Source organism: Manacus candei, unplaced genomic scaffold (assembly GCF_025592945.1).
Source record: "Manacus candei isolate 608988 ecotype Guabito, Panama unplaced genomic scaffold, ASM2559294v1 h1tg000007l, whole genome shotgun sequence".
In the NCBI taxonomy this organism is placed as follows: domain Eukaryota; kingdom Metazoa; phylum Chordata; class Aves; order Passeriformes; family Pipridae; genus Manacus; species Manacus candei.
In genome coordinates, this window is record NW_026138055.1 from 4,945,349 (window position 1) to 4,963,197 (window position 17,849).

Genomic DNA, 17,849 nt, shown 5'->3' on the forward strand with positions numbered 1-17,849 from the left:
TCACTGTTGCTACACTAGCTCCCTTTCTGCTTTATTTTCTTCCAGGCTTCATAAATTTCACTCTCCTTTCTGTAGCCCAGCATCAGGACATGTGAATTCTCCCATTTGCTCTACCAGAAGGGAAAACTCAGATTCCCACAAGCTCAGCTTTGCTAAGGCAAATGAACTCTGTGAGTTAGGAGGTCAGTGCACGAGGGTGGGTGTAGGGGTAGAAGCCAGAAGTGCAAAGGACAGGCCAAAAGGACCCCAAAGTGTTCAAACACCCAGACAAGTAATCCTGATAAGGGAAAAATCTTCTGCAAACAACCAGCAGAGCCAGGAGGAAAGATTTACTCTCACTCTGTATTATTTTTCTATCTAGGAGCCTTGGCTACAGCAAAACCCTTTAGAAAACAGCAAAACCTATGTTACAGTTGTTTTTTGTGGATGGAAAGAGAGAACCCTTTTCTCTGAAAACACCCCACCCGAGGTTCCTGGAAGAGGCTGAAGTCTCTGGTTTCTACAGTGGCTGCCTCTTACTGAGGGCTCAGGCTGGTGTATGACTCCAACTTTAGCTCTAGCCTACAGAAGATGTGAGGAATAACCTCAGGAGTAGGGCAGGTAGTGCATGGATGCACAATGTGGTTGTGGATGGTCCAGGAATATCACATTTCCAAGGATATGGAAAATGGGAACTCAAATTGTTTTAAATGGAGCATCTTCCCATCTTGCTTCCACACTGCTAGGACTTTTCTCTTTAAATCTCTATTATCTCCTTCTCTGGTTTCTAGGGCTTGACTGAGAAGAGTCATTCTCTCCTTTTTTTTTAGATGTTTATGTTCAACATCCTGAGTTTATTCATAGAGCAACAAGCCTGCCTTTCAAAATCAAGGCCAAATCTAGGTCAAATCTGATAAACATTTTGTCCTTTGCTCTGCAGACTCAGAGGGCTCAGGTACATGATTGTGTCACTGCAGCTCAATGAGTGACAACACGTCAGCTTCACCACACCAACAGTCCATGAACACTGAGCCCCAAAGGTGAGGCCAAACACATCAGCTTGAAACCTCTTTCACTGGGTTTTCTGCAAATGTACTTTACCTTACATTTAACAACAGTTACCACTTGAGTTCCAGAATTTCAGTGTTTGTGAGAGCAAAGGCTCATCACAAGCTCATAGTTTTCTACACAAGAATATTTCTAGAAGTATTTAAAGGGGCTGTAGTACAGCATGTCTTGATTGTCCTCTGCTGCACAATAAAGGTGGCATCCAAACTTAGGCTTGGACAGAAACATCTTTGCTATCTGGAGAGACAGGAGTTCTGAAATTACTGAGTTTCACTGACTGACCACGTGAGTGAAAAGCTACAGGCAGACAGATAGACAGACATTGCCCTGGTGCACACATAGGGCACAGTCCCAGCAGTTCCATCTCATTCCAACGGGGGCTGAAAATCAAACATCCCCAAAAGTCTAAGTTACATCCTTATACTGAAAGAAGGGCACACTTAAAAAGTCACTCATTTTATCTACCTTGGCTTCATGTTCATTGAGCTCCCTTATTCATGGAACAGCTCAAAGCGGCAGCAGGTGTTTGTAGGAGTTGCTTCCAAACACATCAAACAAAGTAGTCACAGAATCACAGAATCATTAAGGTTGGAAAAGGCCTCCAAGATCATTGAGTCCAACCATTAACTCAGCACTGCCAAGGCCACCACTAAACCATGTCCTCAGGTGCCACACCTACATGTCTTTTAAATACCTCTAGGGATGGTGACCCAACCACTTCTCTGGGCAGTCTGTCCCAGTGCCTAAACACCCTTTATGTGAAGAAAATATTCCTAATATCCAATCTAAAACTTCTCTGACACAACTTAAAGACATTTCTTCTTGTTCTGTCACCTGTTACATGGGAGAAGGACCAACCCCCACCTGTCTACAATCTCCTGTGAGGGAGTTGTAGAGAGTGACAAGGTCCCCCCTGGAGCCTCCTTTTCTCCAGGCTGAGCCCCCCCAGCTCCCTCAGCTGCTCCTCATCAGATTTGTGCTCCAGACTTTTCCCCAGCTCTGTTGCCCTTCTCTGGACTTGCTCCAGCATCTTAATGTCTTTCTTGAATTGAGGGGACCAAAACTGAACTCAGGATTCGAGGTGAGGCCTCAGCAGTGCCCAGCACAGGGGGACAGTCACTGCCCTGGTCCTGCTGGCACACTGTTGCTGACACAGACCAGGTGCCATTGGGCTTCTTGGCCACCTGGGCACACTGCAGTCAGGATGCGACAGCACAGATGAAATCAGAGCAAATAAAATGCAAATAATGAAACTAGATTCATGTGGTTTAGCCCTTTTCCTCTGCTATCTTCAGCACTTTTGCAACACCGCGGTGATGGCTGATGAGAAAACAGAGGATCAAAGTGTCAAGAAAACAGGGGTTGTTTTCTTTGCATTAAATATGAAAAGAAACATTTCCCAGCTTTCTCATGACTTAGCCCAACCTAGTGAGTAGCTAAACATTGCTCAGGTGTGACTAAGAGGTGCTGGCTGCACAACGTCTGTACAAGGACGTATCGCATCCGTTAGTGTGTTTCAAAGCCTGGGACACCTCATTTTCCCTGGATGGTCTGCTTTTCTGCCTTGAGCAACAGCTTATGTACCATTTCTTTCACTCCAGGAAAAAAAAAAAAGAAAAAACAACAATACAAAATAAAACTTTAACAAAGCCCTTGTCAATAAGGATCAATGCACCAGTTATGTCCTTGTGAGATGAAGACCAATGGAAGATGCCTCTGAGAACTGAAATTCATAATTGTACTGGAGGGCAATCATTATGGATACAATAGAAATATTGCTTTTATGGCACTTAATCTTTTCCCTCATCTCTCCCACTGCAAGGTCCCTCTCTGCTCCACTATCTGTCAGATAATTTATAAGATTACAGTGAATTCAGAGCAATTTTACCCAGTTTCTCCAGTTTCTTTTTTTTTTTATTTATAGTATTAAAATTACTTAGCCAAGAACTTGTCATTTTTTCCAGCTATGTTGAACAGTCTAGCAAAGATATTGCTTCATCTCACTTTTATCCAGAAAACTGATCTCTAACACCAGGAGTATCAGGCACTGGAGTTTACAGAGGGGCAGTGGGTTATGTCAGAGTCTGAATGACCAAACCACTGACCAAAGAAGAATAAGCCTTCCCCCCATCTTCTGAAGTCTTCAAAACTATATGGAAACCTCCAGTCCAATCATGCACACAATTTTGGGGCCAGGGAGTAAGGTCTAGCTGGGATTCTGGACACAGGGGCATCCCACAGCACTGCAGCAACAAAGAGTATAACAGTAAGTACTGTCGGCATCGCCACTACTTAGTTATCCAGATGACCTTCAAATCCATGGATCTAAAGGCCAAAATTCTTGGTTTTCCTAGGAAACAGAAATCCTCTCTGCACAGAGAATGGGTTTTCCCATGCAAAAGTAGAGGCCAATCCCACCTTTTCATCAGTATTCTCTTCACTTTCTGTTTATCCTGGGAGGGCCAATCTGCCCTGGTCACACACACACATTCACAAATACCCCCAGGTATGAGGTGCTGATCCACTCACATGCGCAGAAAACAAAAATCCCCAAAGCCTAAAGGTGCATTTTAGGTTGCTTCTCCGAGAAAGGAAGCTGGAATTTTTTTATGTTACATTTTTAAGTATTCAAGTATCATGTAAGTACTACAATAGTGTATAAATACATATATTGGGGGGAAAAGCTCAATAAGCTACTGGCTCTCATCTTTAAATATACGGTGGAGGATATCCCTTCCAACATCCAGCTTCAGTTTCTGATTTAACAGTCTGTGTAACACTTCTTATATAGTCTGTGAAACCTTTTTATGGCAATTTAGGGATTCAAATCCTGCTTTAGGAATGAGTTAGATGTGCTAGGAGGCAAGGGCATTCAATGCTCTGCTTCCCACTGTTACCTTTGCCTAAAACATCAAGTGGCTACAAAAGGAAAACCAGCAGGATTCAATTCTACCATTTATCACCTGAAGAAAATCATTCCTTTGTATATCCTGCTAATAATGTTTTCAAACCCTTACTGTGAACCCAAAGAGGGAAAATTAGAGTTAACAACTGTAGCAACTGTGGCAAAAAAAAAATTCTCAGACTGCAACCTTTCTTTTCTTTTTAATTGGGATTGTGACTGTGATTGTATTGGGATTGGGATTGACTCATTAAGGAGAAATGTATCTACTGACAAGGTACTTGCCTTTTCCACAGAAATGGTATCACAGCCTTTGAATTCTTTGAGATTTTCCTCATCACAAATATTAACAAATGTGTACGTATTTTATGAAGAAATACTGATTTCTTAACAAAAGCTGTAAAGCAGCCAAAAACCCTTGAAAGAAAAACAGCAACTGCATTTTAAACTAAAAGAAGCAACTAAATATACCGGGAACTGCGAGATTCATAGTAAGATCAATTCCCCTGTTCCATATATATTTTTACCCATTCCTGATAATACTTCTTATTGAACAACATTGACTTAACAAGGGGGTAAATGCAGATGCCAATTCATAATCATATTCACATTCATATCCCATATTTTCACCAGTGTCTTTCTAAAGAATTACATAACTTTTATTAAGCATTCATCTATTCTGGACACTTGAGAGGAGAATAGGTTTAAGAAAACATTCTCAGAAGTGAACTTCTCATTTTGGGAGGCAGCTGCAAATTTTGTTGCCCCCTTTCTCGTATTGCATGTGGGCGTGGGTGTGTTTCTGAGCTTCACATCTTCCTTCTTTGAGGTTTGGTTTTTTATTTGCAGTTGTTGTGGCAAAGAAGAACTGAAGAAATGACTTTGACACTTCATCTGCAAGACCTGAGGTCTGTGGTCATTCTCATCTCTAACACAGGACCCTTGCAAATTCAGTATTATCCTTTTCTCTGTTGGGTGCACATTTTCACATCTCTTGAGGGACAAGGGGCACTAGGCAAGTTGCTACAATTTCCCCTCATTTTGGTCCACAACACCAGTATGGGGCTGAAAGGACACGATGGGGGCGGAGAAGCCCTACGTGTACCAGTGATTAACTCAGTTACACTCCTGGGGAAGGGATGGATCAGCTCTCATGGGTCAGGTTTTGGTTTGTAATTAAAATACTTTAACACAGCAGTAACTGAAATGCCAAAGGGCCAACAATGACATTAAATCTGGCAGCGACTTCAGCACATCTACAGTTCCTCAAAGCGCAAACCGGATTTGATTTTAACTTGCTTTTTGACAGAAAGCAAGACTCAAATGTAAGATCTGAACACTGACCTTAGGTGTTCACACCTTCTGGGGGAACTGGAAGAGGGGGTGACTTCAGGGCCCTACTACTTCCAGTGGAAAGCCAGGATCTGAGCATGGAGATTTGCCTCTGAGAGGACTTGTGTTTATCGTGTGCATTTATCCATCTTCACCAGGGTTTCAGCCCTCAGCCCCTCTGGGATGGGCACCAAGCCCCCACTGACTTCACCTGAACAGCCTCAGGGAAGTGCTATCTCATGTGAACCTCAGTCTGTTCAAGCACCAGCAGTTTGTGTTTTCCTGTCTCTAGGTTGTCACGCTGCAGATGACCTAAATTCTCTCTGTATTTTTTCTTTTCTCCAGATGGTGAGACCTGATACAGGCAGGTGTCTCTGAGCAGCCCATTGCCCCAGCATGGAGAACATGCCACAGGTAGAAGATTCTATGTCCATCCTTCATCACAGGCACTGCCAACACATAGTGGGAGCAGGGTCTGTCCCTCCATGTCACACACACCTGGATCTGTAAATCCATGGTAACCAGGTAATGCTGCAGTTCATCAGCACGTTATCTGTTGGTATTTTCCATCATGGAGGAGCTGGTGAGCTGCTCCAGGACAGATGCCCACAATAAACAAAATGCCAGTCTTAACATGACCATGCCCCAAAAAGTATCTTTTATAAACAAATGCACTGCACAGAAAAAATGTATGACCCTGTGCCCTGTTAAATGGAGCAACCAAAATGAGTTCCTAGTTGTAAACTTATGAAAATAGCAATTGGGGGGATTCTCTTGGTCAGGCGGAGACAGGGAGGTTTGAAACAGCACGTACCAAACCTTCTCTCGTTGGCAAGGAAAAGGGTTACACAAGTTCTCCATAAACATCTTTATCTGCAGTCATTAGCCAGCAATCCTAAACATTGGATGAGTTCTCCCTCGATGTTTCACAATGGGTTTTTTTCTGGTTTCTAGGAACTGTTTTCGAGGACTGCCATTCAGCATATGAGAAAAATGTGTGGCCATGATACACAGTTTCTTTTTTTCTTGGGCATTGCCCCATTACACAAATGCAATATCACATCACCATGTACCCTCCTTTTCTCTAACACTTTCCATCCAATACCTATAAACATACTACAAACATGAGTGATCTTACTTTGAGTTCAAAGATCCCTGCCCCAACGGAAATACAGTTTCTGGGTTGAACATAAGGAAAAGATGATTGAAGGGGTAGTGTGGGGAGAGGCAGAAGCATCTTCCTTAATGCCCAATATAATGCCTTATAAAACTCCAATCCCGTCTTTATCTAGGACTTTGAATTAGTCTCTTCCAGACTAATAAAAAAGACTGAGAACAAAAACAGGGCAGAAGGGAAAGTACAAAAAAAGATGGAACAAAAATGCCATTTTATACCACTGGCCCCAACTCAGCATGGAACCATTTTCTATGGCAAGGAGTAAGTCAAGCAAATTCCTGGTCGCCTGATACTTTCTACAGCTCCACAAAAGCTGTGAATTTTGCAGTTCTTTAAAACAGAGGGGGAAATCCCTTCCAGCACTGCTCCAAACTCCCATGTGGTGCAGGAATTGCTGCTCCACTCACAGCGACAGATCAGCGGAGGGACAGAAGCACAGGCTGGATTTTCAGTCCCGACTTTGAGATGCAGCTGCCAAGCGGTGTTGCAAAGACAGACCTCTGGAGGTTTCTCATACTTTTTTTGGCTTATCCTCCTGGTGTATTCATCTTAACAGAAATCAGCTGTTCTCCTTCTCACTTATACAGTATTTGCAGGAGAGACTTCAGCATCTGGCCTGGCTATTATTAAAAGATGAGAACATCATGCTCTTTAAGGAGAACACCACTACTGGTAATAAACGGACAAAGATCCTTTGCATCCAGGTTTCCCAAGATCAGTCTGGATTATTTGGGTTTTTTATCCCTTCTGTTGCAGTCTTTCTTTCCTGTTTCCTCATATTTGCTAACCAGCCTCGCACACCCTGGAGCAGGAATAAAAATTGTGCTTTCCTGGGAGAAGCTGTCTCACAGCATTTGGAAGTAACAGCATCATTTTCAGCTACCAAGGACTTCTTTTTCCAACTGCGGAAATCAAAAAGTAAACAAGCTGGGGGGGTGGAGGGGGTGAGGGGAGTGGGAGGGGGGTTGAGGAGCTGCCTTTGTGTTTAGGGTTCGACTTTATTTTTAATAGTGCTCTAAAGTCACAGTCTGGAGGAACAGCTACAGCCTTCCAGCACCTAAAGGGGCTATTAGAGGGCTGGAGAGGGACTTTTGACAAGGGCCTGGAGAGACAGAACAAGGGGGGATGGCTTTAAATTGAAAGAAGGCAGGATAGATTAGATATTAGGAAGAAATTCTTCCCTGTGAGGGTGGTGAGGCCCTGGCACAGGTTGCCCAGAGAAGCTGTGGCTGCCCCATCCCTGGAAATGTTCAAGGCCGGGCTGGACAGGGCTTGGAGCAACATGATCTAGCAGAAGGTGTCCCTACCCATGGCAGGGGTTTGGAACAAGATGGTCTTTAAGGCCTCTTCCTATCTAAACCATTCTGTGATTCTCTGAACACAAATGAAGGAGGAAGGAGAGGTCACCTAGCACTGGAGTCCTATAGATGTGCAACAAGGTTTTAAACCCTTATTGCACCTTTTGTGTCCAAAGCCAGAGGCAGGAACAAACCCAATCCCTAAACCAGAAGTTGGGGAAAAAGTTACCCTCTGCACTTTGAAAGGCTGGGGGGTGGATATTAGGGGAAGGTTGGGGATGCTGAAATCCCGGCTCCATCTCCACACTTAGAAGATACCAAGACTTGCTGGGCACAGCCTTGCTGAGAGGATCTGGTGCCAGTGGTACTGCATTGAGCCTCCCTTGAACTGGGAGACCAACTGAGACTCCTTCCAACCAGACCTTCAGTGACCCTTCATTGATAACACCCACACTTACGGGTAGGAAAATGCTGGCGTCCAAAACCGCGGGGCTATTAATAGAGGGACTTCAGCTGATCTCCACTGGCGTAATCACCAGCTGAATTTGGCCTCGTGGTAAACATTAATCACTGGCAAGTTGCTGCAGCATATCAGCTTTAACATGGGTTGTTTGCTTTTCTCTAAGTGTTGGGACATCCCACAAAGCTCCAGCTGCTTGTCCCGAGCGAGCTGCTGGGAGGGAGCGGCCAAGGGCTGCCTCCACGGATTGCAGCGATCTCTGCTTTTTTTCCTGCCCCACCACAAATTCAGAGTAAATCTGTTGAGACAGCACAACTTGGCCTTAACTCCACATTGTTATTTGACCAGATCAGCAGTCTGGAAACTGGGTCAATTTTTCTAAACATGTGGTTTAGAAATGTGCTGTTTCAAAGGACACTATCCAATGGCGTGAGACCAAACATTGGATTTGTAGTGGAAAAAAAGCTAAACAACAACAACAACAAAAGTCCAAAGCTCTCTGTAAACACTGAGTCCATGGGACACCCTGACAAAGTAGGGAAATAATAAATTCCCTGATCTATATTTAGGGAAACTGAGGCATAAGGAGTCCCAAGTCATTTGGAGAATCATAGATGATGCTGCAATTTCCCAGCTACTAATTTGTTTCATCTTTACAAGTTCTTAAAATATACCTATAGGGATTTTTTTTTATTCTCTCACATAACTGCAGTAGGGAAATTCAAGTCTGCTTGTTATTTAGGTAACACAGTCAACACAAGAAATGTAGGTTGCATTTACCCTAAGTAAAATATGCAATAAATGTGCATGAGAGTAGCAAGGCAAGCCTGAGAACTTCAATTTTAAATTATGTTGTGGGTCCCAAGTTACTACATCAGATCATCAGAAGCTTTTGGAAGTTTGGGCTTTGCTCTCTTTGTATCTCACAGCCTTATCCACTAGTGAGGCCAACAGTTTCCTATTCCCAGTGGGGTAAATGCTGAGGTCCCCCCCTCCAAAGACATACAAGTATCACAAAGAATCCTCCTGGGAACAGCTCCATTCATCCCAGACTGACATTGCACCAGAAGATCTACAGGGAAAAGATAATCACAGAAGGCCCAAGTTAAATATTTAATTTTTTTTTTGCTTTAAGCTTGTGCTAAAACTTTTGTTGAAGATGTTGAGCAGAAATTCTCAACCTGCTCCCAGTATTTTAACTTCCATGGTCGTCTACATCACCTGTCCAAGGATTATGGGTTTCTAGTGGATTTGCTTATTACTTTTAACCCACCTAACAAATGTTTCTGAGGAATAACAATCTTAGTCGGTCCTCTGCAAGCATTCAGCTGAGTGGTGAGTGCCTGAGCTGGACACCCTCACTACACCCCTACCCAAATATATGACCAGTGTGTCCTCCCCCATGCTGCAGAGCTGCTGTGACTTAGGCAGAATATTGTCCATCCATGAGCAGTAACTCAAGGGAGGGATTTCACCCCAAAATATTGATTCATTTCCTCCTGACCGGGCAGAAGGTAACTAGATAGTTCATATCAGTCCTTAGATATATAACTGAAGTTATTTCCTCCTTTTCCCCAGTAAACTGCTTGATGAAATTTTTAATTGGTGCCAGCATAGGGCTTGGTCAGACCCTGCTCCTTCTCACCCCCACCTCTCCCCAAGAGCTTGCTTTAGGCACAAAAACAGGCCTGCTCTGAGTCCCTCTGGTGTTGCTCACAGCCACAGGAAATTAGAAAGTTAAAACCAAGGCCAGCAGAGAGAGGCAGTGCAGGACTGTGTGGGACCAGCAAGGTCTGACTCCAGTCATCCAAAGCTGATGTTCAGCACTCACAACCCAAAACACAGAAGATATTTACTGACACCAAAAAGATGGGGAAGAGAACAGTCATCACCACTTGCAGGAAATGTCTCTAAATCTTCTCTCCTAAAGTGCTTTGAGTTTTATCTCCCCCCACTGCTCCACATATCTCTGTAAGGGGCTGTCCTCCGTGTTGGCCAGTGGCGGTCATTTTGCCTCGAGTGTTTGGTTTCTGGCTAAGGCAAGAGAGTCACCTTCACAAGCTCCAGAAGGGTAAATGAAGCAAAAAATCAAAAGCAACATTCCCAGTATGATACTTGACAGGAACTGCTGTACTGGATCAGAGGGATGGTTTGGCTCTTCCAGCCCTTTTTCAGACTATGACTGCTGTAGACATCCCAGAGAAATGTGCCAGAAACCAACAAAAATTGATCTTTAAGGTCCCTTTCGACCCAAACCATTCTATGATTCTGTGAAAAGACAGAGGGATCACTGTAACTCCTCAATAACCTGCCTATACACAAATTTAATCCTGTCCAACCACTTTATTCAGATTGCATTTAACTGAATATTTGCTCTCCATACAGTCACGCAAGCACTTTTTATCTCAGACAGCAACCTGTAGCAGGCAGCTCCCAGCCTGCCTTACAGGGCCATGGGATAATTAGGAAGGAACCATGGGAGGTCTCCAGCCCAATCTCCTGCTCAAGCATCCTCAATTCCTGGGGTCAGACCAGGTTGCTCCATGTTTTATGCAGTTGGGTCCTGTAAACTTCCAAGGACAGAAGTGTCACAATCTCTCAAGGCCCCTGTTCCATCACTCCATCACACAAAATGAAGGAAAATTGTTTATTTTCATAGATGAGAATCTGGATTAAGTGATCGTGAAAGGAAGAATAGCTAAATTAATCTGTGTGCCAGAGGGAAACAGAAAGTCTTAGCACTAATGTTTGTAGCACAAGTCCCCCAGAAAAAAATTATAGAGTAACTACATCACCAAGTGTTGATTGGTTTGCTTGGTTCCTCACTCTTGGATCAAGCTTCCCTAAAATCAGGACTCAGATTATGAATTGGAATGAAAACACTCTTGAAGACCCTCAAATATTATTGCAAGGTTAAAACACCACATAACAAATGTGTAGGTCCATGGTAAAGCCAACAGAGCTCCCAAAATCAGTATCACTGACATTTAGACTCTAGAGACGAAGGTTTCTTGAAATGATCAGAACCTCACACCTCTCTTTGCTACTATTTCTCTTTTGTAGACTCAAGAAATAGCTAAGAAGGACAAGAACTTACTATGAGATCAGGAATAAGCTTGCAAACAATTCCTGTCCTCTCCTTCTGCAGGCAGCCTCAGGTGAACTTAACCTCACCTTCATTAGATGCATCTCCTCCTACCCCTGACACTAAGCTGGAGGAAAAATAGCCTCCTCCTTCAGTCCCCTCCCAATCCATATATTTTTTGCTGCTTGAAAACTATTCTTTCCTCAGGCCATGCAAATCACAAGATTATCTGTAACTACATTCCTCAGGTCTGACCAGGAAGAGGTGGGGATGGATCAAGCCTCATCCTGGAAAAGTGTCATAAATCCTAATCCCTCCCTCCCAGTTTGGAAATCCTGGTTTTCCCTGTACTTCAAACTCTGCCCACAGCCCTCTTAGCACCAGAATGTCATAGCTAATGTCAACTGATAGGTCTCAGAGTTAATGATGCAGCAAGAAAGAGCAGTTTGCACTTCTCTAAGAAACACAGGTTTTGATAGTTTGCAGGCTCAGAAAAAGAAGCAGCATTTGAGATCAGTTTTAGAAGATGTTCTTTACCACACAAAGGCCTGGAAACTTGCTTGTTATATTTAATTGATGGGGCCAGTACCGTGTCCTACCCTGTGCTTGCTTTACCCTGCCTGGTGCCAAGAGGAGACAAGGAAGAAAAAGAAGCGTAGAAGAACATTAACAAAAAAAAAAAGCCATTTTATTGAAAATGAAATTAAAACTTCAAATTAATATTACAATCATGAGAAAATGCCAAACAATTCAATTTACAGTTGCAACATACAATACAAATAGTCCCTTTGAAGTTGAAGTAAACTGATCCACAATCATCGTCTGTGGCATAAAGCAGAGTGTGTTTGTACAATATGTGCATGAAAAGCAAATCTCGGGTGACAGCATTTGAAAAAATAAAAAATTAAAGCTTGTATTTACACAAAATGCTACAAATATTTTGTTCCAGCAGAAGTTCAAGATTGGTAAAGCATATTAACAACAAAAAAAAAATGGAATGTCACTCATATTACCTAAAGTTACTGTAAAAGTATGGTTTTGGCTGATATACTTAAAAGTACTGCATTAAAAAAAAAGCAAAGAGTTACCTGTAAACATGGAAGTAAACAAACATCTAAAAAAGTTCTCAGAAAATGTTAAACTGAAATGCATTCTATTTAAAAACAAGAAGAAATTCAGGGGGGCAGAGAATGGGGCTTCTTTGAGCTCATGGCTGATCCAGGTTTAATTATTGCTTTTGCTCATGGCTTGCTGGCGCTGCAGCCCGGTGAGGGGCTGAGCCTCGCTTTGCTCAGGGTGAAAGTGCAAAATTCTCCCCACTCCAGATGGTACCTGTGGAAACTGGTCAATCTTTGCTCAGGGGACTGCTGGCAAAAAAAAGTTCAATGCTAAGAAAGACACAGCAGCTGGTCTTTTAAAGTAAACAACAAACGCCACACAAGTGATGCTGTGGGGTAAATAATTTGCTTTACTCATCCGTCCCTACCGGCTGCCCCCGATCTGGTTACCCTTAGGAGGAGGGAGAGGAGGCTTTAATCCTCCATTTGGCAAAAGGGACATCGTGCCTTTTGTGCTGGAAGTAAATCTTTGGTAGGATAAGAGAACTGAACCCTAGAAAAAGGCCATTTTTTATCTTTAAATCTATGACTGGTGCCAGAGATTGCCACTGCCCCGAGGGAAGGGCTGTCGTACCTTTGGGAAAACTCCTGCAATGCCAAGTACCTCACAAAAGCTCCAATAAACTGATAGGATTCACTACATAGCACCAGGTGGTTGGGGTTTTTTGTCTGACATCCTGTTTCAAGAGCATTTCCAAGTGAACTCAAAAGCATTTTCTGAAAGCTTTGGTGAGCATCTCTGCCTCAGCTTGTACAAGCTCCCTCCACGACCAGCCTGATGTACGAGGAGAGATTTTCCAAAGGCACCGGGAGGGTTCAGGAGCTACTGAAAGTCAAGAGGCTGGTGCTCCTCTGTCTGCAGGTACTTAGAAAATCCTTTCCTTCCTATCTCAAGCAGGCAGAGTCAGGTCAGCCGAGGGCACGGATCAGTTGGATCAGGCACATGTGCCTCGACCGGGCGGAGAAAACCTTTTCAACGTCTGTCCCTAATGGTCCAGTTGAAAAACCGCGGGGACACAAACAGAGTCCTGTCGGTATTGGGCAAAACAAAAAAATCTGGTCTGTGCTGGATTTATCCAGAAACAAAAACCAAGTGCTTGAATTTTACAACAAAGTCTGAAAAAAAAAAAAAAAAGAAAAAGAAAAAGAGAGAGAAAAAAAAAAAAGAAAATCTGGGTTGCTGCCTGCAGCCACTCTTAACAACATTTCAACACAAAAGCACCCTAAAAATTACTTAATATGCATACAGTAAACCTTAAAAAGCCCTTCTCAGCAATAACAAATAATGTACAAATATAGTACCTTTTATTAAATAGGAAACAGCTTGCACTGGCAGTACATCTCTTTTTCTCTTGCTTACTAAACAAAAAACAAAACTGAAATGTGTAACCAGACACTGGCTTTTTAAGTGCTGCTGAGACTAACAAACGTTACTTTACAGTTACAAATAAATGGACAGTGGTATGCTTCAAGCTACCACAAACCAACAATAAATAGAATCAATTACAGCTTCCATCTTTGAAGGAAAACTAAGTATTAGAAGAAAAACAAAGTGTCTTACTTATACTTTAAGCATACTTGGTATACAACCTTTAGAAGGCAAAGACTTTTTATTAATTTATTGGTTTTAAGAGCACGTCGTCACGCAGATTGGAGGGATGTACCATGCTAATGGAAACTCGTTCAACAGCTTCGCTATTAACGAGCAGTAGGGGTGGTGTCTGGCTCTGTAATGGCTGTGCCCACTGTTGGTTTATTGCAATACTTTGGAGGGAGCCAAAGAACACCCAAGGAGCAGCTTGGAGGCCTCCAGCCCCTGAGGGGGCTGCAGAGAGCAGTGACTAAAGGACTAGAAGGAGGAGGCACCAGCCAAGCCCACCAGCACGTGCCAAACATCCCACTAAACCAGGCTTAACATCACCTGTTTGGGGAGAGCGTGGGGCAGGTGGTTCAGCTCCCACCACATCCAGCTGTTGCCATGTCACCTCCCTGTTTGATATTGCTGCCCTGGGCTGGACAAAATTTGGGCCCCTCCGCAGGACAGTTTGGCAGCAGGTTGGCCAAGGGTTTTGGGTTTTGGGTGCAATCTGTTCTCCCTGTATCACGTCTGGGAGCACTAGAGCAGCTTTTAAGGTGAGTTTAGATTTTCAGCTTCTGCAGAGGTAAGTACTGCTGCCCTTGGGCTTGTCCCTCTAACACAGCAACAGCCACACCAGCTTCAGAGCCACCACATCATCCGTATGGCTCCCGCATTTAATGCTAACGGGCGGTGACTCGCTACCAGGCAGCTTCTGTCTCAAGTTTGGAATCTTTTCATTCCACTGAGTGGGCTGAAATTGCAAGGGGAGGGGAAAATGTTTCACCATTTCTCCCTTAATCCCATTTCTTGAGATATTTAACAATTCATTATTTGCAAAAATACGGTCCTTGAACAGTTTTAATTTTTCTTTGGGGAAAAAAAAGACAACAACCCTTCTGAAATCCAAATTATGCTGTCAAAATAGACCATTTTAAATATGAATCTTTTCAAATTTTGAAGTTCTGAGAAAAATCCTAGGAGAAGAAGAAATTAGGGGAAGGGTGGAAAATATTTCATCCTTCCTACCATTTTTCCAGTGTCTCCACAACTACTGATTAAAAGGCAAGACTGTGTTGAAGGCAACCAGACAGCTAATAAAAATATTTTAAACACAATATTTCCTTCATAAGTTATATAAAAAGATCCTACATCCAAAATCATTTGATGTGGATGCATTTGGGTTGGGTTTGTCATTTTTAAGTCACATTGTAAACTGGTTCACACTGGAACTGCTTTTCAGAGTTGGGTAAAGGTTTGAGGTTTACACCATCACAGAAATGTAATAAGTAAAAAAACCAAAAAAACAAAAAACACTTTTAGAGACCGAAGTCAATATATCATTACATTAAGAAATGTTTAAAGGGTCCAAATGTCATTAAATAATTATAAATATTCTTTTAAAGTTATATGATGATTCACGTTAGCAAACAACCTCAAATTTTACACATTTATAATTTAAAAAAGAAAATAAAAAGAGAACATAGCTGAACACAAATACTATGTATACCATTTTGGCTCTAGTAATATATATTGCCATTCTCATATTTTGCATAAGTAATAACATTTTGTTTTTTCGTTTTTCAAGGTTTTGGTTGTTATTTTTGGTTTTTGGCTAATCGAAGGCAAAATGAGGGGATACAAAAGCAAAAAGGAAACCCTGGGGTTGGCTCACCTAACTTGAAAACTCATTCTCTTTAAGTACCCGAAAACAAACCAAAAAAGCAGTGAACAAAGAGAAGTTCCAACCGTTATCCGCAGCAAGGCTTGGGCAGAGTTTTTTGGGACAGCTGTTTTCATCTGAATGGATCATGGCAAAATGGAAGCAACTCGCTCTTTGCTTTCCTTTTTATGTGCACCAATACAAGCCAGGTGAATTGCACTACGGGTGTGGAGAGGGTCCCATACGTTGTATGATTGCAACTGTATCTGGAGTTCATGGTTAGTTTGGGGTTTTTTATTAAAATAAAAGGGAATGCAGCCTTTGCCTTGCATCACCATGTTTCTCCTGATAGCCGGGGAGTCCGTTCTCTCCTCGTTGGCAAAAGTAACTCACTAGTTATTACAAAACTCTTGGGGGGGAGGGGAAAAGGAAGGGGGAAAAAAAAGAAAAAAAAAAAAGGAGGGGGTGATTTTGTGTGTGGAGAAAGTACATTTTAAATATAAAATGGTTCCAAGGGGGAAAAAAAGAAAATATGTGCTTTGATTCACATAATCTGAAACATGGGTTGTGGTGTGTTGGTAACTCTTGTGTTATTTATGGCCATTATCATCCCGTCTACACAGTTGCACATATTGGTAAAATTTTTTTTTTTTTTTTAAAGAAAAAGAAAAAAACCCCAAAAACAGGCACTTCGTAGTTAGTCGACCGTTTGGTGTTAGGTTTTTTTTTTTTTGGCTTGCGGAGGTCGGGCCGGCTATGGAAGAAATCTCAGTACGGCCTCCAAACGGACTCATCCATCCTGCCACTAGAATTCAAGACGGTTGGGGAGCTGCTGTGGCTGCCATCCGCCTCCACCCCGTCACTCTGGGTGGGCAAGTTAGGGTTTAGCAGCGTGCTGCCGTTGGACGTGGTGGTGCACGGCGGGAGCATCCTGGAAGGGGAGCGGTCCCCTCCCGGCACCATGGGGAACTGGTATGATCCTGACGAAGTGCCATAGTAGAGATATGGAGTGCTGCTGGTCTGGAAAGGTCCACTTTGGTTTTGGGAAGAGCCGGGGTAGGGTGGTGGTAGGTAGGTGTGGTAGTGAGTGGTTGCGGACATACCCAGTGACATGCCTGAGGTGACTGGCGGTGTATAGGTAAAGGTGGCTGGATAGTGCATTCGTGGGTTGGAGAAGCGGCTCTCAGTGAGGGATGAAATGCTTGTGAACTGCCTGGGATCTGAAAATGGGCCCAGCTCTGAAGCACCTAAAAAATTATAACAAAAGACGGGGGAAAACAATTCTGTAAATACCATTTTTTGTATCAAGTGATGATAGAATTTTATTTTTCTAAGATAACCCACTTCTTTTGGCCCCCAAGAGAACAGCAGATCACATCAAGCAATACATTGCAAGGAACAGAGTCATACATCTGTCTTCTACAAGCGCTGGGCCAAACTCATCCGTGGTCTAACTCCACTGATGCCAATGGAGGGAGCAGCATTGCCAACCTGAAGTGTTCAAAGGCCACGAGTCAGGTCAGGGAAAAAAAACCCTCTAATATCAAGAGATTGAAAAAGAGCCAAAAAAAGAAAGGGGAAAAAAATTCTCTGAAATCAAGGGATTGAAAAAGAGCCAAAAATAGAAAGGTGGATTTGGAGTTGATTTGCCTTCTGGTTTCGGAGCTTTGAGGGTTACATATCTCTGGATTTTTGCTAGAGCCTCTCAAGAAACTCAAGTCTGGTTGCACACAAAAGCTGAGATTCAGCACAGGCTGTCAGGAGCTGGCATTTCCAGAAAAGCAGAAATTATCATGCAACTTGTAATAAAGCTACAAGAGCTGGCAACACCGAGTTAACTGTACCACTGACACCAGGAGAGTTAAACTGGAGGTGATTAAGACCCACTTCTTGCCTTAAATAATTTATTTAGGTGAGAATGTGTTCAGCTGCTTCCTTTGGCTGAAAAATGCTGTTTGCTGCACCTGAAGGACGGGCAAAGCCACTGCGCTGATAGCAAAGATGCAGATTTTACTTTTCAGAGCAGTTGATGGAAAATTACAAGCCCGACACTCTTTTTGCCATTGAAAAAAGTTGTTTTCATATGTAGTCACTGCAGTCTGGTTGAAAAAAAAAAAAAGACCACACAGTTTATGGCTACTGTGCATGTCTGGATGGTAACGCTGTGAATTGGAGTCTAACGCAAAACAGG

General features: G+C 42.9%; 1 protein-coding gene across 5 annotated transcripts in view; it reads right to left on the reverse strand.

Moving 5' to 3' along the window:
• RUNX2 (RUNX family transcription factor 2) overlaps window positions 1-17,849 on the reverse strand; it is a 181,049-nt gene that overhangs the window by 55,210 nt on the left and 107,990 nt on the right. For 2 of the 5 annotated variants that reach the window (XM_051811580.1, XM_051811570.1), the window contains one exon: window positions 11,979-16,905. The exons of the other annotated variants lie outside the window; for them this stretch is intronic. In XM_051811580.1, coding sequence (XP_051667540.1) covers window positions 16,427-16,905 — 479 coding nt within the window. In that variant the 3' untranslated portion in view covers window positions 11,979-16,426. Of the gene's footprint in view, window positions 1-11,978; window positions 16,906-17,849 lie in introns of those variants that run through there. 5 annotated transcript variants of the gene reach the window in all.